We start from the raw sequence: 23341 nt of genomic DNA on the forward strand, positions 1-23341 counted from the left end.
GAGAATTAGAATATTTTTGTCTTTTATCACAAGTTCTTTCAGATTCCTTCTTTAAAGAAAATGAAAAATAATTAGTAACATCCTGAAAACAATTAAAAACCAAATAATAGGACTTAAGAACTGTTGAAATTACATGCCGTTTCTGTCTTTTTAATTAACATAATTCTTCATAAAGTCTGCATCTTTACTCAAATTAATTTTTTTGCATGCACTTAGATCTACATAATGCAAAAAGAATTATTTTTCTAGTAAGCTGAAATGAAAATGATTAGGGGAAAGATCACTGTTCATCAGCATGAGCTAAATTTAGTTGAATCATCTTAATCTTCATTTGATCCAACTGGAAGAGAAAAAAATTAGCGTAAAGTTTAAGCATATAAAACAAAAACTAAATTGGAGTAGAATTTAAACAAAATTAAATTAATGCATCAATAGAAATAAAAATGGAATCAAAACTCACCAACTTCCAAGAACGAAAGGATCTACTGTCAGATAAAATGGAAACCAAATAACAAAATGGCGCAAAAAGGCAAACTCCAAAATGGCGCAAAATTTCTTGAAAATCCGGTTGATATCAAACATCAAATTGGCAGAGAAACACCTCGATATATAATTTAAAATAAGGAGAAAATCTCAACTTTAGATAGCCTAATAGCAAATAAAAGTCAGACTTTTAATGGAAATATACGTTGCTACTGGTTTTATTTAAAATCTAAGCCAAGTTAAAATTTTTTAGTTCTAGAGGTTCTGTTACTCTAAAACTTCATTTTTTGTCCGTATTACGGCTGGATTGTTGCAACTATGTGTTAACTGTATGAATTATTTTAAAGAAATAATATAGCAAATGTAAAAAAAAATATGATAACACATATAAAGGGATGTTGGCACCCCGTGTTATTGCTGCATTTTTAAAGAAATAATATAGCGAGTATAAAAAATGGAGAACAATACTTAACCCTTTAGCTGGAATTCTAAAGATATCTTATGTAAAATAGTTTTAACTTCTGCGCACTAGATTGCTACCATTTGCCGACTTTGCGATACAATGCCGCAGCATTGTAATGTATGCATAACGCATGAATAACTGCATTAACGGCTGTGTGGCTAGCTCAGTTTGTTTATTTTTATGAACTACTTTCAAACTTTATGTAACTGTTTTGTTACAAACGCTTGGCCATGCCCGGATCTTCCCATTATGCAGGGAACAAAGTTCTTGAATTCTCGCTGTCATTGCGGAATTCGTTGGTAGTGAGTTAGACTTGTATCGCACTGCTTTCGAAAGGCATTCACAACAATAAACAAAGATTTTGTATATTGTAAAGAACAAAATATCTTCTAAAGTCGCATTTTGACAATTCATATCTTCGTACTGCATAACGTACTATAAGAACGCGAATTTAAAAATTTAATATATTTCCTTTCGTTGTGTAAATATCAAGAACATGTGCTATTCATAACTTAGAAATTATACGATGATACTTGACGAAAACTTGATGAATCACTTGCAAGAACTCTGTATAACACTGAAGTGTTGCTGATATGGCAAATATTATTAAATGTATCGATAATGCAAAAGCTTTTTTTATTATATATATATAATTAAAAGTTAAGTTGTAAGAACAAACGAAAAAAGACACACAAAGCAGTGATTCATTTCGGAAAGTCTGTAAATTGCTTTTACTAGCACTAACATAAATAATGTACGAAAGCCAGTATTACAGGAAACGTTTAATTGAAATCGGTAGGAGAAGCAAGCAGCTCTACTTTGGTGAAATATTATTTTGTCATCGTAAATATGTTCAAAATTAAAATCAACTCGATATATATGATTCAAAAACTGATTTTAGTATTCGGTAAACGTTGTTTATCGGGCGCAAGTTGGCGATTTAAGCTAATTTTTTAAAAAGATCGCCAAACTGTCGATATTTTTCTTTAACATTGGCAAATGTTATCAGAAGAAAAAACGCTTTAGCAATTTAAAATACAATTTTAATTTTTAAATAAAGATTATATGCCACATTAAAAAATAAAACATATTTCACGAAATCCTATTGTAACTGGTTTGTGCACTTGCTCACCCCATGTGCATACGATCTGTATTAGCTTCCAGTTGCTCATGTGAATCATTAGACTTTAATCGGAATTTGTAGTTATTAACATCTTACGATAAGTGACAAACAGCGTTTACAACTTGAAGTCATTCTCTGATGCCACTTAAAATGTGTCTTGGTTCTAAAATTTCTAATCCAATTGCCTCTACCTACCCCCTAAACTAGAATAGAAATCTAATAAAAATAGTAACTTAGTTTTTAATAAATGAGTTTATTACCTCCCTGCAGCCTATATATGCATATATGTAAGGAAGGTAATGCTTTCGGTCCAAAAGTTCGATAGTGGGTTTTTCAATGCACAAGAACAAATTAGGGTCCCAACAATACATTTTTACCATTTTTAGAATATCTGTGGCTGTATATCTATCTGTGTGTTTGTATGTATGTGACGAATTTTTCATTCACGATAACGTTTAAATAGAATTTCCGAAAATATCCATTTTCTGTATTTAAGCTTTCTACATCCATATGAAGAGTTATTTAGATTTGGAATAAAACTGAACAACCGGAAGGGTTAACTTACAAGAAACCCTCTACAGTCTTTAATGAACAACCGAAAGTGGTAATCTACTTGAAACCTGTAATAGTTCTTAATGAAAAACCTATATTGATATATAATGCAAAACTTTTCAATTTTGGAATTTAAGACTTTTATATCAATAGGAAAAACATATTAGATTTGGGTTAAAATTGATAAACCGGAGTGATACTTTAATTAAAGCTCTGAACAGACTTAAAAAATATATTATCAGATAATCCGAAACTTTCCAAATTTGGTATTTAAAATACGTATATGATTGAGAACAACATATTACATTTATGAGCACTGAATGTATTCTTGGAATTATGCTAAATGCTTTGAGGACAAGCTCATTATGAAGATAAGCTGATAAGGTATTTCTCCCACTTTCCTAGCTAATTCCATGTTTTAAATAGCACCGAGTTTTAAGTTTCTCTTGATACTTTACTTAAAGTTCGCTGTTGTTTAAAACATGGAACTGACAGAAAGTAATGTGCTGGCCCCATCAGATTTTTTTACATGTACTTTCGACAATGTATTCTGAAAACAAAGCACTTTTGAAAGCAATAAAATGCTGTTCTGGAAGAGTTAATTTCAGCTAGAAAATATTCGACTCAAATTTAAGTAAGGTTTCTGCAAATAGGTTCTATGACTAATAATGGTACATTGAGACTTAAAACCGGGCAGAGAGAAACGACGTGACTGGTGACAATATGAAACGAAGTAAGAAAGAAAATGACAAACGCGAATTGGAAGCAATAAAATATGTCGCTTCACGTGATAAAGTACGTGTCAGAACTCGCATCTCAAATCAGTCAAATAAATGGTAAATTCGATTTCAGGAAGATCTGTCCGCCAAAAGCAAAATGAAATCGGATGTTAATGCTGGGACTTTCGTAGTCGTTTGATTTCCTTTCTTTCGAGGGACCAATCATCTATTGCATGGATTGTCTCAAACCATCGGAAAAAAATTGTTTTTATTTTAAGAAAAGCTTTTTAGCAAAGTATCAAATTGTTCTGAATTTAATATAGGATAAAGGTTAACACATACGTTGCAACGAAGGATTTTAAATCTATATTAGGATAAAAATAAAAGAATCTCTAATGAACAAATTCGAATTTCAAAAGTATAAGAAAAACAATCTGATGTAGCTAGTATATGACCTTCACTCAGTTCCATGTTTTAAACGGCAAAGAGCTTTAAATCTATCACTTCCGATTATTCGCTTGGAAATAAAATATAATTTGCTGTTCAGACAAAAGTTTGTAATACGAAATTTAGGATTATGTTTTTATTAGGTACAAGTGGCCACGAGTAGAAACTGTTTTTTTTAAACTGATACCAACATACCGTATACGCTCGTGTAATATTCACGCTCATGTAATGTCCACAACCCAACTTTACAGATAAAATTTATGTAAAAAAAAAAAAAAAAAAAAAAAAAAATGCAACAAACCCGCACAATGTCCGCACCCCAAAAACTAAAGAATTTCTTACTTTATATTATTTTAGCATCGCCTTTTCCCCTTTAGTTAATAGCATTAGTCAATAAACATCTTTAAAGAAAGAACATGCTTTTTTTTTTTTTTTTTTTTTTTTTTTTTTTTTTTTTTTTTTTTTTGTCGTCTTTGGCTGGCGCCAGGATAGAAAGCAGAGACTTTCCTTGCATTCTGGTGCGGCTGTTATTCAGTCACAACATTGACGCCAGCAATCCACTTGACGGACGCGATACAAAATGAAGGTAGTCCAAACAGGTTTTCACCAAACTGGCTTCCAGGAAATACTGTTTTCTAATGAAATTACTCTCCCTTCCTTTCTCCTTGGAGCATTCGCATATTTCAAGCTTTCTCTTTCATTCATAGTATCTTTTGGAATTCGTGGTAGTTAGCAAGTAGCATGCTTGAAATGGGAAAATACAGTAACTATACAGCAGCCTTTAAACTGAAAGTCGTAGAATTTTCGCAGGAGAAATGGAAAACGAGCAGCACCAAGAGTATATAAGGTGGACGAAAAGCGTGTATGCAATTGGAGCAAACTGCGTGATCAACTGGCGGCAAAGAACAAAACAAGACGTGCATTTCGTGGTTCGAAATGTAAGTTTGTGAACTTAGGAAAAGGTAGTTGCGTATGTTCCTTATACGCATGCTCAAGGGTACGCAGTAACACGAGAAATGGGCCAAATAAGAGCGCCTTCTGCGGTTCGAGATGAAGACATTCCTACATCGCAATTCAAGGCTAGTGGAGGCTGGTTGTGGCGAATGATGAAACGAAATGGATTTTCATACAATGTATCAGAATAGATTTTTTTAAAACATAATGCGTGCAAGATGTTAAAAGAACCAACGTTTATTTAATTTGTGTAAAAGTAAACATTAAAATTGCAAGTGTTGGTTAATTTAATCCTCTATATTGTGTTCCTGTGCGAACTAATACGCGCCGAGTGTTGATAACGTAAAAGGAGTAATTTATATTGTATATGTGCATGAGAGAAAGGGAGTTTGTAAATTTTATGTAGCTATTACGCAACTTTAAAGTTGATAGTTTTATTACTTACGCCATTTTCTTCCACTTAGAACTATTTAAAATGAAATATATATCCAAAATTACTCAAGAGAAAAGCGCGACATTTGAACGGCCCGTGTAATGTCCGCACCTGCATTTTAGTGATGTAATTTTAGTAAAAAAATGTGCGGACATTATGTGAGTGTATACAGTAATCAAATGCTGGCATGTTATTTCTTTTTTATTATAAATTTTATTTATTTTTCATTTGATTAACATTGAATTCAATTGGTTTTTAAGTAAAGAAGATTAACTATTTATAAGATGTGTAAAATATGTATTTTGAAGCATTTTCTTTTGCGTTATATAGAATCTACAGATCTGCATTCATATTTATCTGCACCCGTAGCACCTCAATATTTAAATATTAGTCAATAGTGATCGTTAGTTTTTGGAATTCGAGTAACTGTAATGTTTTCTGGAATCAGTAAAAAAAAAAGCAATAGCTTTGCTTTTGTGTCTCATCGTCATCAACATTGAAAGAGGAAAGCAAGTGAATTTTTTGGTAACATGCCCTCATCACAAGAGTTCTGATGTTCTGCAAAAGAAAGGTGTTATTATTTATTTATAGCGAGCACTTAGCCATCTCTTAGGCTTTAATCACTACTAAGGCCAGAAGCAGTGGTCGTTTTATTATGGAACCACCGTTGCCACCTGTGAAGGAATAGATGTAAATTGTCTATTCCTTCACAGGTGGCAACGGTGGCCGCCCACTGTTCATTCACAGGTGGCAAAGGTGATTCCATAATAAAACGACCACTGCTTCTGGCCTTAGTAGTGATTAAAGCCTAAGAGATGGCTAAGTGCTCGCTATAAATAAATAATAACACCTTTCTTTTGCAGAACATCAGAACTCTTGTGATTTATATATATATATATATATATATCATGTCTAGATAGAATAGAAATAGCCTTAATATGAGCTGCATTATTTTACATTAAACTCTAATTAGTGATTCTATAATTTTGCATGAAACTCTGTTAAGAGTTCTGGTTCATGATATAAAGTCAAAACCTAATATATTGTTCTCAAGCATGACTTTATACGTATCTTATATTCATATACCAGATTCAACTAAAGATTTTGAGAATTTTAGGGTTATAACTTTTTTTTTAATGAAAATCTTGTTCAGGTTGGTTTGGTTTCAGAAATATTTCTGGTCGTTTTGGTTTGGCTTGGTAGATTATGGCATAGCTCCAAGGGTTGTCTGTCTGAGGGGAGCGATGCCTTCGTGGAGGATTTTCTAATGTCTAATGGAAACTGGCTCGAATACACGTTACGCAAGGGGAGTATCGCGGAAAGGCCCATGTAGCAGCCTGTTCATTGGGATTCGAATTACCAGTGTTCAGCGACTTTACCTCCAGACCTCTGGTAGGCCTTAAAATCTTGTTCGGATCTCCAAGTAAAGTATTTATTCTGGTGTATGAATTTTATCTAAAATCTAATATATTGTTCGCATTGATAAATATGCCTTAAATACAGAAACTGAAAGTTTTTGTCTTATACTTTAATGCAACTTTTCATTAAAAATTGTTATGAGCTTGGAGCAAAGTGCTACTTCCGTGTGTCCAATTTTTCCCCAAAATCTTATCAACTCTTTATAGGAATGCAGAAAGCTTATATAGAGAAAAAAGAAATTTTTGGAAGTTTGATATAAAAATTATCGTATCGTCACACATATACGCAATCAATGCAAATAGACTCAAACCATACTGTGGGAACCCTAATTCGTGCTTATCTATTGAAAATTGAATATTTGGACCAAAAATATTACCGTCTTTATCTACGCGCACACATTTACATAGGTTGGTAGGAGGTAAAAATTCTGACACCTTACACGAATAGGGAATCCAAAGCTAGTTTCATGAATTTCAGTCTGGAATGTTAAACTCAATTTACACTTAAATTATACAGTCGTTTTACCTTCTTAAACTGACTTTATCATCCTTCCCTTTAATTTTCTTGGACTTCGACTCAAACTCCTATTGGAATACGATATTAAAATCAAGCTAAAAACATATTTATACATTTACTTGTAAATGCGAACTAAAATGATATTTGCTTCTTGCGGAGTTTGGAAATACAACAGGTTAAATGTATACAAAACGAATTGCAAATTGAATATTCGCTAACTTGGCAGCTAAGTAATAAATAATAGCAAAAGCCAGAAAACTCACCGAAAACATCATAGATTTACTTAGCGGGTGGGTTACGAGAGGTACAGCGCCACTGACCTTGGTTGCCAAAATCTTTCTTATTAATTTACGCATCCCCTTACTATTTAAATCTCCCGTAATTTAAGTTGCTAGCAAAGTTGACGGAAGAAAAGAAATATATGACAGATTTAGCATAAAAACGTCGTATTAATTTAAATAAACCTCATAAACAAAACAAATTTTGCTTTAGAAGTTTGAGCATATATAGTTGCACAGCATTCAGATGACTAGAATTTGGGAATGCATTACTAATTAGCTTAAAAGAACTTCCTTTCACACAAAATGAAATAGGGGGCTAGAAAAGGATGAACGTAGTACGCAAAACGTCAGCACAAGATCGCGTACTTAAATCAAAATTAAATTACACGCATTTGTTTGTATTTTATTTGCTTTGTAGAATTATTTTAAAGACTATCAAGAATTATTTTAAAGACTATTATTAGACTTCAAAGCAGTGTTGGGGAAAGGTCAGTCATCCTCCAGCCGCAAATCGAGCCATGGTTATTCCAATTGCTAGACGGTTCTGCTAACACCAAGAAAAGGCTTACTATTATAAAATAATGCTATAATTTTTCATAATATTAGAAAGAGGTTCGGACTGAAGAATCTTAATTCACTGCGTATTCAAAGTGCAGCAAATTCACTTTACCGGGCTCATACACTGATGTCACCACTATAATGCTCTTCAAAATGTCAACACGATGGAAGGAATATCTCTTAATTTCTTACATTAAACATGTTATTCAAAGGCTCTGTTATTCATCGTAATAGACTAACGCTTGAAGGATTATTATTTTATTGTTAGAAATATTATTCCAGAATCGCATTTTGAAAACACCCCTAAAAGTTCATTCACCTTATTTACATAATATGGTTCTAGGCAATTTACTTTAATACCTTAATTCATAGCATATTGTAAAATGTTTGTATGTAATATGAGTGTAAATATGTTTAATTTATTATTGCCAAAATGTATGTTATTTAAGCGTGGGTTACAAACAACACTACCAAATCATAAACTATTTCATAGCTCTCTGATTTTAACTCCCTCACTAATGTTTCTTCTATTGTAAAATCTGCAGAGGTTTCTCCTTCTATATCATTGACCAACTGATAAAAATAATCTTCCATTTCACTGCCAGAAGACAAAAGTTGTTCATGCTGAACGATCACAAGAATTTAATAGTTATTCTAAGTTTTCCTTTGATTAGTAGCAAAAAGTAAGTTTTCATAGATATTTAAACTTTCTGACCTTAATCCATATCTTGTAGTCCTAGAGTATTTGTTTCCTGTACGTTTGACGTAATATGCATTAGTTAAAACAAAGTAAGCCTTGAACTTTCACACCAAAGAGCAGGAAATTTACATTCGGAAAACATAGATATTCACAGATCCTTTATTGCGCTTCAGTACTTGCCAGAAATGCCGATTTCCTACTTTTCTGAGGCCAGACTTATTCAATCAAACATCTTCAGTTCGCAAATTGAATTTCTCACTTGCTTTCCACACCTACAAAATTTTTTCTGCTTAGTTAATGATACACACTCTAAATCGTATCTACCATTAGTCTTTAAAGCGTTTAATATGTAGTTTAAGTGCTTCTCACTCTTTTTGCTTTTTCATCGGGTGATAACTAAGGATTTTATTTCTCATTATATGGACAGACTGTTTTCTGAGCTTTTCTGTTAACACATGTTTCCAAATTGGAAATGTTGCACGTTTTACTTACTTCACTCCAATTCCTACTTTGACTTTCGTCTAATATACCGAATTCAAATGAAATAGAAACACGTCGTTCTAAACTGTAAAGTTAGACAAAAAAAAAAAAGGAATATTCTGTTGGCATAGTTAGGGGATCTTCAAAGTGACTCGTATGATACTTAGTGGTGTCCTCTGAAAACATTCCGGATGGAAATGTCTCTCAGAAAATAATACAAGGAAAGAACTTTGGCGTACAAAAACATTGTGTGAGAAAAGAAAGCAAAGAGAATATATCGCAGTTCTAAACCACGGGGGGGCGAGTAAAGCTGTGAAACAACTAAACAGTCTTGGAACATCTTCATACAAAATATCGGGGTAAAAAATAAAGCATTTATAAATCATCGCATGATGATAACATACTATAAAAATTTTAAATGCATATCCCGTAGTAATTTAGGATCACAAAAAAATTAGGAAGATTTTTACCTATATATTTCATATTTTTGTATTAACGAACGAATTAGAAATCCTGTTTATTCGTGTGTTTGTATATTTTAGTCTTTTTAGTTTTGCATTTACATATTTCTATGATTGTATGGAAATAATAGAAGCTTACACTATTAAATATCTCCTTTTGGATTAATAAACAAATTAAAATCTTTTTAATACAGTATGTTACGGCAGATTTATGCGCGTTTTAATGTTGGTTGCGTATTACAATATTTTGATTTCATTTTACATTTTAATTTTTGTTTTTGTTACATATAGAGAGAAAGCGAGTAAGAAAGGGACTGAGTTTAAAAAATTAATTGTATTTTATGAATAAAAGTGTTTGTTTCGAAGACTTGTGATCGATAAGGCTGTATGTATACGGCCTGGAATATTTTTTATGTTGCCCTTAAGAAAGTAATATACATATGTGAATCTTGAAATACGTACCAAAAATTAAGGTAATATGTTAAAAATATATAAACCCTTGTTACTAGGGATATTCTGGCGTTAAAATCAAGAAAATACCTTTTCCTCATGACAGTTTTGGTAATTCTGGTAAATTGTTAGCAAAACCCGGTGCCGGTCAGAGTGTTAATAGCGCTTATTCATAAAACAAGCATTCGTTTTCAAGTTTTCAAAAAAGTTTCATTATTTACTAAAGCCGATACGAAGATAACGCTCCAAAATCATCATGATAAAAAATAATCGCATTAAGTAGTTTTTAATTTAACAATAATCCGATATATGAAATCAAATTACAACAGAATCAAATGCTGTCATGAAAACGTCACAATGTTCAATACGATAACGCAATGGAAAATGTGTCGAAATGTTTGAAGGTCTTGCATTGGTGCTGCCATCTATGAGTGCTAAGCTAAACTACAAGACTAAATTATTGGAGTAATTCAAAATGGTGATACATTTTTAAATATAAAATACTGAACTCCGAGTTGCGAAATGAATTAAAAAATTAATGGAATTACTTGATTTTCATACGCTGATTGTATAAATTATTTTCTGAATACCATATTTTCATCGATGTCACCTGAATGCATATTAAGGTGACAGAATTCATGCAGCAAGTTGAATTATCTTAATAATGAAAAATACATCAAATTAAATTCATTAAGAACTAAATTTAATTTTAATTTAAAAATTATTCAATCAAGTTTTAGTGCTTTATGATATATTTAGTTAAAAAAGACCTTTGGTTTCTTATATTCAATTCATTGAAAAAGACGAAATTTTTCCTCCATCTACCAATTTAAAAATTATTTGCTAAAGTCCGTCATTAATTTCTAAATTTTTTCTAAGAATTTCTAATAATATCAGGACAAGGATTCATGCTTGAAGTTCGTTGTTTCATGCATGCGAACGTAACGTTTTCTTTCTGTGTAAAGACATAAATATTCTTACAGAATTCTCATTTAAGGTAAAACGTATTCAAACCTTCCCTTCTCTCACAGCATAACAATGGAATATTATGTGTTTTATTTTATTTGTAAAGGTATTAGAATCAACACAATCTGATAACTTTCAGATTTTATATTATGTCCAAGGGGATGTTATTTTAACGTTCTGTGTGTGATCTTTATTTATTAAGATACTTAAACTACATAAAATTCAATTCACTAGCAATGTCACGAAATATTTCAAAATAGCATATCTTTAGAATTTCCGATAGACAGTCTGTAATGCTGAAGGTAAAAACGTGTTTTTTTTTTTTCGTGCAGTGTTGCCACTGCTCGCTTTGAAATGGTTGAGTTTGTTAACAACAATTCATTAAGTTTTGCAAAATATGAAACAGATATTAAAACAAATTCAACCATTTCATTGAATTCGAAATTAAAACCTCGGGTTTTCAGATGCCCGTATTCAGGTGGAGGATTACGTAATTCAAAATTTGATTGCTCTACATACCGTCGTTTTGCCACAACGCGAGAAACATACATACATTCATGCAGATTCTTCATCATTTATTTTCTTTAAATATAATACAAGGTGATAATATTTGGTAGCAACGATCGACGCAAAATGCTCTTTCGAGACTAATGCCCTTTTGGGCTAATGCTCCTTTGGACTAATAAAATAAAAAAAAAAAAACTGCAAAGGAAAGAAAAACAGTTAAACCTTTCGGTACCTGTAAGAAAAAACAATAGCTGAGTCGAATCTGGTTCGAAGCAAAATGGAACAACAGAACCCGGGGAAAATTTAATTCCCGGTTTACATTAACTTTGGTTGAAATATGTTTCCACTCAAATATAAAGGTAAATGCATTTATGGGAAAAAATTTAAAAGAAAGGAATCTAGTTTTAGTTAGAATTCAGTCGCCGCAAAGTTCAGCTGTCAAAATATCAAAAAGTTGCAAATCCAATTTCTGTTGGAAGACCGTGGTTTTATAACTTTCATTCTAAAAATAAACTCTGTAACCCTTTCCCCCGAATATGTTCCATATTCAATAAACAAAATAATTCTAATATTTTTCTAAAAAATCTTTATTTTATAATATGCTGTAATTTTTATAATGCATTAGTTAACGTTTTGGTATTTTCATTGATTTTTTTTTTCTTTCAAAGGGCCAACAGTGTCCAACAATGCACAATTCCTTGTTTTACCAAGGTAAGTTATAAGCTTAGAATTTTCTTTGATTGAGAATTGCTTATTTCTTTTTTTAATGAATCGTAACCAGTTTCAAGCAACAAAGCAATAAAACTATTTCTCCTGTTTGAAAGAAAACGCACTAGAATTATTTATGATAAATGTAAAAATAAATGCAAATATTTATCTAGGCAACTTTTCATAAAAGTTGCGAGCCTAAATATCTCTTCAATGATTTACCATGGATCATGCTTCCAAATTAAGAAATATTTCAGATAGCCCTTTCAGCTATGATATATTTCCTCCAATGACAACTTTCAATAAAAATATGCGAAATTTAAACATTCATACATCTGTTTTTTGTCGAAACTGAAGCTTTTGAAATTTTTCTTCTTTGAAAGCCCTTGAGAGTTAAACGCAGTAGTACGTGTAGAACCGAGGTTTTCTGCTGCACAAGTAAAAATTGCACAAAGTTCAAAACAAATGATTTAGTCTGTGACTTTCCTTAACTTACCTTAAGTTTAACAAACTTGATGAACATATTATGTCAGACTATGACACATTGGTTAAATCATAAGATGGATAACATACAAATATACTTGACTGGTATAACATGATTTGAGCCTGCTTAACAGTTCATTCAGACAGGCAGGTACTTGGCGATATAGAAACATTATTCGGAATACTTGGCTAGATTCTTATTACGATGTAGGCTTCCAGTGCGCTGTTCCATGTTAAGACTCTATGCATCACATTGCTGCACCACACTCGAGAGAATCACGGCTACTTGCCACGTCGACAAACACCTCGGATGGGCATAGCAGGAAGAATACAGTCTTCAGTACCATTAGAACAGGGAGGACACACACTCTTTCTCTCCGTCGAGAGGATACTACTGCGCAATTATATAGGTCACCTTTTCTTCAGAATTTCGACAGAAACAAAATTTTAATCATGAACTTCTTTTTCATAATAAAATTTTGTTAACCACGAAAACAAAATCACCATATCGCCATGGGTCAAAATTATTGGAGAAATTATTAATTAAAGTTTCCACTCGGAAAGGATTTCAGATTATATATAAAACTAGCGGCTGCGGCCAAACAAAATTTATAAATTCTATGTACACCTGAAAAGAAAATATATAAAAACTTTTCAGTGTGAATGAAATCAGTTCATTCTTTCCAAGCAACAACCAATTCGTAACTAATTTTGTTGTTGCCGAACCAGGAAACAAAAACATCCAACACTTCCAGATTTACAATTATTGCAGTTATTACTCCGTTTACAGAAATCCACTGCACGGATTATCGCGCATCATCACTCGGAAACGGATTTTCTAGAGCTTTAATGCTCACGCAACTTTTTATTTCATGAAGTCATTAAAGAACAGTCTCAAAGATAATTCCTATTTTATGATCGTCACTATTCCAGCTCATAAATTCAATATTTCTTTGCATTACGCAAAAATATGACAAGAACACGGCACAGATTGTCACATTATCTTCTTCTGTCTAGCTGATTTAGAAATCATTGAGTACAGCTGATCGTCTTCTATAAATTTTCTGTTATTCTCGCACATGTTCCAGAATCATCACTGCATTTCTCTTATCTCTGTCTTCCTTTTCCAACGCACCTTCCTTTCCGAATAATAAGTAATAGTCCCTTTTCAGCAATATCTTTCTAATTTAAATCCTGATCTTATTATTAACTATAAAACATCTCCTGGTGCAGGACACCACAGAATGAGCAGGTGTTCCGTCTGAAAGACTTTCAGCTTTTTCTGCTCATTTAGTGGCTTTTATTTTTTAAAAAAATTCTTTGGATATAAAATTTTGAATAGAAAGAATGTTACACTAGTTTCATTTTACAGAGATTTTTCTGTGAAGTATAACATATGGTTACAGTTATAGGTATAACATAAATGTTATAAAGGATTTTGACACCAAACCTTTTGACAAATTAAAGCATTGTTGTAGAATATTTTACCAAGCGTAATGCAAAGTTGATGAGAAGAGTTATTAGTGGTTACTTTTGATATAAGATTTAAGATTCTGGGAAGATTGCATCAGGAGCTGTAGTCACGCCTCAACCATCCAATATCGGCCCTCCCCACAACTTTTTTAAACCAATTATAGCTAAGCAGCAATTTAATTTATGCGCTGCATATTTTCGGATTTTTCTGATCATATATTTCATATTTGAATAGTATAGTAATACCTTACGCTTACTTAAAAATTATTAATTGTAGATCGTATTTACAGAATAATTCGGTCAATTTTCTTATAACGTAGGACAACAAAAATTATTTTTGCTATCTTTATTTTTTTCCAATAAAAAATTAGGAATGAAACATTAAATAAATTTGATTTTTCAGAAGAAAAAACATGTTCCTTAACTTCGTTCCTCATAATATATAAGTTCAAATTCCTTACTTAAAATCCTATAACAGTGTTGATAATTTGAATATTAATTTAGTAAATGTTTCCTGCTTTGCTCTTCTGGTTGAAATTTTAAGTCTTCCTAAACAACAATAACTTATTTTCATTATCATTTGATACTTAAACAATTACTTCAACATTAAGTTCAACAACATGGCTTTAAACTCACTCTACAGCATGGCAAATAAGCTTTGGAAAACTCTGTTACCATAGAAATTTATGCTTGTTGTCAATGCAATATAGTGTTCTAATTATTCAAATTGCAATTTGATATTGTAGGTTATACTTTAGTCGAAATGATACTTATTTTTCTTGCTTGTATATCTGATGAAAAAAAAAATTTTTTTTGAAGCAAGCTTACTCAAGTCCTGTATGTATGCCATCTAGACATATGTCTGCACTCTAGAATAAGTAAGGATTCTCTACTAAAATTGATAGCACGACAAATGAATCAAATTTTTAAGAATGACTTCAGTGTGAAATCCAGCTGATCATAAATCACCAGCTGCTGACTAAGAAAGAAAAGGCATCAAAAATAAATAAATAAATAAATAAAAGATAAGAAACCACTAACATCAGAGTAGCAAAATGGCAGTGCAAATAAAGTTTGATAAGCTTTGTCTGAGTATGAATGCTCCAGAAGACAAAAGAAGAAAGATTGTCTAGTTTCGATGAATGTCTGATCCTTGTAATTGCACTTAAAAAGGATTTCGTTCACCTTCTTCAAACTAATGAAGTTTTCTTCATGAAGGTATGACCTTTTATTAGGTGAAGATTAGTTGTAGTTTCTCATCTGCATTACGCATTTTGCTCAGGTCAATAACATTTTATATAACAAATTTAGAGTACGATTACATGTTTTTTTGGTTCAATACACTTTTATTATTATTTATAATTTTGATAATTAAGCAATGTGTTCCTCAATTTTAAATCCAAAATGTTTGAAACAACTTTATAATATTGGATAAATAAGAAAGAATTTCTTTCTTCTTATTATAATTAAAGAAATACATTTTATGGTAGGATTCTGAAACTTGTGTTTATTAAATTATTGTAAAACAGCAAGAAACAAATGCTTTATTTGTCAACCTTAAGTTATACACATCCGAATAAATACGTATAATATTTAGAATATCAGAGAGAAATATCTTTTCAGTTTTCATGATATTTTACTTGTTAAATATATATATTTAAAAATAAAAACATGTTACTTAACGGGGCTCTAGTATCCAAATATTTGATTAAAGCATAATTTTAAAAAATCAGTTTTCCATATTTGGAGGGACCAAACTTTCGCTTATATGCTACTAACCAAACTACTTTCGAATTTTTACATCGATATTCCAAACAGAAGAGTAATTATAAAAATTTCATTAATGTTTATCCTTGTTTTGAAAATACTTTTTAAACCTGAAACAGCCTCTTCAGCTTGGCATTTTACATGGCTTTAAACCACTATATATTTAAAAATAAAAACATGATACTTAACGGGGCTATTATCCAAATATTTGATTAAAGCATAATTTTAAAAAATCAGTTTTCCATATTTGGAGGGACCAAACTTTCGCTTATATGCTACTAACCAAACTACTTTCGAAATTTTACATCGATATTCCAAACAGAAGAGTAATTATAAAAATTTCATTAATGTTTATCCTTGTTTTGAAAATAATTTTTAAAACTGAAACTTTAAAAACAGCCTCTTCAGCTTGGCATTTTACATGGCTTTGAACCACTATATATTTAAAAATGAAAACATGATACTTAACGGGGCTAGTATCCAAATATTTGATTAAAGCATAATTTTAAAAAACAGTTTTCCATATTTGGAGGGACCAAACTTTCGCTTATATGCTACTAACCAAACTACTTTCGAAATTTTACATCAATATTCCAAACAGAAGAGTAATTATAAAAATTTCATTAATGTTTATCCTTGTTTTGAAAATAATTTTTAAAACTGAAACTTTAAAAACAGCCTCTTCAGCTTGGCATTTTACATGGCTTTAAACCACTATATATTTAAAAATAAAAACACGATACTTAACGGGGCTAGTATCCAAATATTTGATTAAAGCATAATTTTAAAAAATCAGTTTTCCATATTTGGAGGGACCAAACTTTCGCTTATATGCTACTAACCAAACTACTTTCGAAATTTTACATCGATATTCCAAACAGAAGAGTAATTATAAAAATTTCATTAATGTTTATCCTTGTTTTGAAAATAATTTTTAAAACTGAAACTTTAAAAACAGCCTCTTCAGCTTAGTATTTTACATGGCTTTAAACCACTCATATACTACTCATTTAAACTACTCTTTGAACTCAGTGATAGATGTGAACTGAAACATTTTACATTTGTCAAAAATAATACAAATGAAATATTTTGATTGGCTTATTAAATTATCAAGGCATTTTAGAAGAACTAAGAGCTTGAAATATTACAAACTAAGAGCAAAATACGTGAGTCAAAATCAAAGCAAACTAGAGTATCTAAATCAGAATTAAATCATAAGTGAAGCTTCTCAAAAGTACGTTTTGAAATTATGATACTGATAAAATGTTTAATACTGCAAAATAAAAGATATATTAGTTTAAAAATTTACCGAGTTTAGGCAAGTGATTTTATTTTAAATTGAAAATTTAGATTTTTAGAACTTTTTAAATATATTTTTCATTAGTTTTTGTTATCGTCAATTAGTAATGAAAGAAAAATCTCAAAGATTTTTCGCTTTAAAATATTCTACGCTGCAAAAACATCTTACATTCTATTTATTATTATATTTTATTATTTGTCAAATTTATGTCATGTGCATGTAATTAAGTATAGATTGCGATACTTAAAATATACTATAATTTATTATGTATTCAATTTTTCAGTTAACTATAACAACTGGAGACAGTGAAATTCTGCCCACATCCAGTGCCTTATTAGCCCAGCCAATAAACGTTCCTTTTGTTCGAATGACTTCACGGCAGGTCCGTGTTGCTGTAGTAAAAAATGGTGGACTTTCCCCAGTTTTAGAAACTCCATTCCTTTCCCCAAAACACATCCCTTCTGTCATTTTTAATCTCAGCAAAGAATTTCGCATTTCTTTAAGGTAAGTAATAGTAACTTAAATAAAATGCAAAACTGATGAAAAATGGAATCCTAACACGAATAATTGTGGCGTTAGTAGCACCACTGTTAATATGCAAATCGCGTTTCCTTTAAATACGCGAAGTAAACTTGATATGCTTTATTTATCTTCCGTTGTGAACAAAATTTAAGTTAAAAATGCCTTTAAAGAAACGAAAAAGCTATGTCAGCAGCTTACTGGGTCTGAACGAGGTCGTCTAATAGTCTACAAGAACTTTGATTTGTCTCGAAATATTGCAAAAAGACTTGGCAGAGATGTATCCACTGTGCGCACGTATTGGCAGCAGCGGTCGCGGGAAGGTACTATGTAAAAAGGCCTGTATCCGACCACACATGAGCCACCATTCAAAGGGAAGACAGCCGTATTCCCCGCATGTATGTAATGCACTAAGCTCCATCTGCAACAGGCATTCAATCTTTTGTTGGCACCAGAATGATACAACGAACTGTAACAAATCGATTATTTAAGGAACAGCTCAGAGATCCTGTAGCGGCCATACCACTAACACCAAATTAAGCTAGAGCTGATTGGAAGACAGAGAGGCAATCTGTTAAGTTCTAAGATAACAGCCGTTTCTGTATTGGAGTCAGTGATGGCCGTGTGTTGCGGGAAACTGGCTCGTATGGACGTTAAACATTCGGAAAACCACAGAATCATCCATGCACCTAGCCTATTTGCCGGAATTCGAACACCAAACTGAACTACTAGTGTTCAGCGACTTTAACGCTTAGCCGCAGGTGGGTTCAGAAATCTTCTTGGCAGTCATAAACTGTAACTAAACTAGATACATCGCTGCCAGTTTATAAGTCTAAAACAACAACTGAAACTTGAGAAGGGTGTAAAAGACCCTTTTATTTAAATGTAAGAAGAATAGAAACCACAGCTCGTGGTTATAAATCAACCAATCACTTGTGGTGATGTAGCATTTAGAGTAACAGTCAGTGAATTTAATGTTTAAATCAATAAGCTTGTAGCCGAAGGTTACACAATTCAATTTAATGCGAAGTTGGCTTAAAACTTAATCGGCTTGGATATCCGACTGTTGGCAATAATAATGTAAAGCCGACGACTACAAATCTTATCATAACTAGCAACCTATTGTCTAAATCTATTAAAGTTGTCCCTTAACAATCTAAAATCTCAACTTAAATACACGCGAGCTAATCTGCATTCTGGCGGGAGAACAGAAGGGAAAAGTGATCATAAAGGTCCAAAACACAAAATAAATGGTTGATTAACATACAGGCAACTTACAAAAAAATATAAAATAATTAATGTCCGAAATAACTGACAAATAGCCAACCTTTACTCTCCTCACAGTACCATTTACTGCGAGTTTTCTCAATACCAGCTACATGAAAGAAGAGATGAAGTAGGCAGCGGTGCTTCACCTAAACAGAGAGAGGACGTCGGGCTATAAGGTTTTGGAGTTAGTATACCGTATTCTAAGCCTGACACTTAATTTTAACTTTAATTTAAAAAGCAAAGTTCTCTAGTATAAGCGGCAGATAGCTGTCTGCAATTTAGAACACCTTGGTTTTCGTTCTAGAAGTATGAAAGAAGCTAAAACGGAAACAGTATTTACCCCGCACTGAAACAAAATTTTACTAAATGAAAGACTTTGTAGAGAAGACAAAGAGAAAAATTACTCGGTGACAGAGACCGATAAAAATTACGGTGAAAAAGAATATATTCCTGTGTTTCTCACTTCTTATTCACTGTCACTGTCGTTGTGCAACTGCTGTTCAACGTAGTGACAAACCATTCCTAAGCACAAAACGTAAGTACTGTCCTGCACTTGCTCGAAAATCATGGCTTATATCCATTCGACCAGCTTCTTTACGAGCTTGCAAGCGGATCACACCATGTCATTACACCATGACAGTTACAGGATAACTAGAATTACTTTTTCCATTTGCCATGTGATAAAATATTACCTTCCAGCTGCGGATATTTAGCTGCTGTCCATGAATCGCCTTCCTCTTAACGCTTGCTGATTTGAAGTTCCTTCTTCGGTTTTTGTCATACTCGCACGTTGGATTCATCCTCGTAAAAAATGATGTGCTTTGTATACCTATTTCTAATCATTCCAGCGTACAAGCCGCATCCATGATTTTCCTCTTTTTTTTTGTGAAAACGGCTGAGGTTTATCTACGAGAAAATACAACAGATGGAAGATCAAGTCCATCATAACCCAATAGCCAGTCTAAATTTTGCAACAGTCACATTCCTCGGATGGTCTGTCAGGAAAAATTTTATTTCCTGTCAAATTTACCTTTTGATCTAAAAGCACAGACTTTTGATAAATGAATAATAATATTCTATTATGGATGATCTCTCCTCTTGAAAAACGATATAACGTTATGCTATTTAAATGAGTTTACAGTACTTATAAAATTTCCGTACAAATAGGCAAAGCAACAACCTTGTGTTTGGCGAATTTTAAATCAAGACTCATCGATGGTACGTGTTCCTTTTCATCAGGAACAAAGAAATATGCCAAGAAGAGAGGAGCCACAGTCGTATTTATAACAAAAGCAAAGTAACGTGAATGAGAAAGTAGCGTCATTTCTCCATAGATAGAAATATTAACAAAAGGAAAAATTAAATACATAGAATTATAAAAGCGTCAGAGAGGACTGGATTGGATTTAGAATCACTAACGAAGCAAGTTAAAATTTTGCTAATGAGAAAATCTTCAAGAATATCCAATTCCCAGCTGAAGATGCTTTTCGGATAATTTTTCTGACCTAAACTCGAAACTGCGATTAAATTTCCAGCTGTGTTTTAGCTGTCGAAGATTTATTTATTTATTCTTTTCGAACATAAGACTCGTATTCCTTGACGCAAAGCTTTAATGCTATGTTAGTTTGACCGATATATTTCAAACCACGTACACAAAGTATGGTATGAATTCCACAAGAATTAAAGTCAGAAATTGAATATTTAAGAATCGAACCATGGATTTTATTCATAGGTGAAAAGATGACTTGAAAACTGAACTTCTGGGATATGTACGCAGTTTTGTAACTGACAGCAGGATGAAATGGAAGAACGACAAGCTTATTAATGTTGTTTCTAACATCGGAATGTTATCTTTGATGACAGGTTCAGGATTTTCTAAAGGCTTTGTCAATGACCACGGAAACAAATCCTCTTTTGATGCAACCGATTTCCAATATTTGAGTTCATTAGAAAGCAAAGATTCTGAAAAGCAAAACTTCGAGAGCCTGAATTGCAAAATGCTAAAAAGACGCAATTTTTTGGCTTAGTTCAGAGATATAATTTAGCATGGGGAAGCAAACAAACAGAACAATGTTTACACTAAACAGTATTGTTGAAATTAGATTAATTGCGAATTATAAGAATATCAGGGACGGAAAGGGTATTGCCAGATTCAATTTCAAAAGTGAACTGGATGTCTGGATTAATCAAATTTATAATAGATGAAATCTGGGATAAATCATCTTTATTACCATCACACGAAACTTCCAACTATGTTGTGAATCCAGAGATGAAAAGATGGCTTCTCAAATAATTTACCCTCAAAATAGTATATGTAAATACTGGAACGAGGGTATTATCCAAACCTAATCCTACGAATTGGAGATAAAATTTGTTTGAGAACGCAAAGTGAGTTTTACCCCAAACAATCCGGAAACTTAGAGTATTAGAATGTCTTGAAACTAGACTTTAAGAATTTCTTTACACTTGTACTGAAACTGAAGATTTAATTTCTCTTACTTGTCTCTTTGATTCAAACCAACTTTGTTTTCCCAAGCAAATACTGTCATCAAACTTAAGGATTAGCTATGGGTAATCCTCTCAGTCCTGTATTTAGTGACATTACATTTTGAAGTTAAATTATTTAAAAAACTACCTTATCGTCTCCGGATTCACAACATAGAAGAAACGTTTGATTGTTTTCATAGACAATCGAATTTACAACAGATTTTACCTATTGTAAATTCTACTGATCCACTCAGTTCCCTTTTCCACCCATCCAGTTATTTTTTAAACTGAATCTTTCAGTACCCCTTCCTTCTTTGATATTCTCATAATTCGAAATGAATTTGATTTCACCACAACTGTTTACTGTAAACTCGTTTCTCTTTAGCTTACTTTTCATACAAAATCATGTCACCCAGCTAAGCAAAAAATTGCTACTTTTTACTAGTATGTAGTTCGCGCTCTCGGAGTTTTGCTCCTCGGAACCTTTTCTTTCTAATTAACTCAAATATTTGAAATCAACTGACAGAGGATTTTTTCCTGTGATAAAAACTTCAGAAAATCCTGAATTTGTCATCAAAGAAAACATTCGAGATATTAGAAATAACATTAATAACACTGACATTCTTCCATTTCATTCATCTATCAATTACAAAATTGCAGGAGTTCAATCTGCAAGTCATTTTCTCACCTATTAATAAAGTCTATGATTCGATACTTAAATATTACATTTCTGATTTTAATTCTTGTGGAGTTTATAGCATATCTTTTCAGTGTAGTTTGATATATATATAGGCCAAACTAAATGAGCTTTAAAGTTTCGCATCAAAGGACACGAATTTTATGTCCAGGAAATAGAAATAAACAATTCCTCTATAGCTCTTCATAGTTGGAAATTTAATAACAACGTTAACTTTGGGTCTGCAAAATATATCCAAAAAGCTTTTTCAGTTGCTGAATTGGATTTTCTTGAAGCTTTTCACATTCACAGAAATTTAACTTATTTAAATAATGACTTCAATTTCAACCCAGGCTTCTCTAACGTTTTTAAAATTATATTTACTTGATTTTTTGTACGATTACTGTTTATGTGGACAGATGGGACTTGCTGCTCCTCTTGTCGCTTCAGAATTTCTTTGCTCCTAATGAAGAGGCAAGTGTACCTGTTCGTCCTCGAAATCAATTAAATTTTGGCTGGTTGTTGTTTTGCTTAATTGTACGTCTTACTTTGGCGTATTTCTTTTCTCTCTTGACATATAAAATTGCTTAAATTTCCAGTATATTGATTACATTTCAGATTAAAATATACTTTTTTTTTCAGTGGAGTCCAGAGAAGAAACACTTCACCGCAATCAAGAGGCGATCATTCTAGACCCATCACTGGAGAGATAAAATTTTAAAAACTCCAGATACCCAATAGAAAATTGTGATACGATGTAAATGATGATGTACATAATTATTATATATATTTTATAAGAGGAACCGATTTTATTGTGGTTGCATTACTTGGATTTGCTAATATAGAAAGCAATTCACTTTCCTTTTGTTGTTGTCTCATTTTAATTATTTTGACACAAAGACAATTACATGCACTAATCCATTCTCACCTCTTAATTTTGATCACCACTTTGCACGTATTTCATGCTTATTCTTTAAGAACAGTGTTAATAAAAATCTTTATGCTGTATTATTAACATCATCATGACCCGTGCCATATTTTAGTTTCATTGTGAAGTCATAGCTTTCCTTAATCTTAAATTAAATTAAAATTACGAATTATAAAATTGCTAAAATTCTATAACTGATACAGTCAAACTCCGCTATAA

At 32.0% G+C, this 23341-nt stretch overlaps 1 protein-coding gene across 1 annotated transcript in view; it reads left to right on the forward strand.

Annotated features, from left to right (window-relative positions):
- The window catches only part of LOC118186526 (carbonic anhydrase-related protein 10-like), an 850161-nt gene extending 827106 nt beyond the window's left edge, over positions 1-23055 (forward strand). The window contains exons 9-11 of the mRNA XM_085820883.1: positions 12181-12223; positions 17527-17747; positions 22837-23055. Coding sequence (XP_085677009.1) covers positions 12181-12223; positions 17527-17552 — 69 coding nt within the window. The 3' untranslated portion in view covers positions 17553-17747; positions 22837-23055. The remainder of the gene's footprint in view (positions 1-12180; positions 12224-17526; positions 17748-22836) is intronic.
- Positions 23056-23341: the final 286 nt, after the last annotated feature.

The sequence above is a fragment of the Stegodyphus dumicola genome, chromosome 7, assembly GCF_044657685.1.
Source record: "Stegodyphus dumicola isolate Sdum_Otavi_A_Nest chromosome 7, ASM4465768v1".
NCBI classification, from domain to species: domain Eukaryota; kingdom Metazoa; phylum Arthropoda; class Arachnida; order Araneae; family Eresidae; genus Stegodyphus; species Stegodyphus dumicola.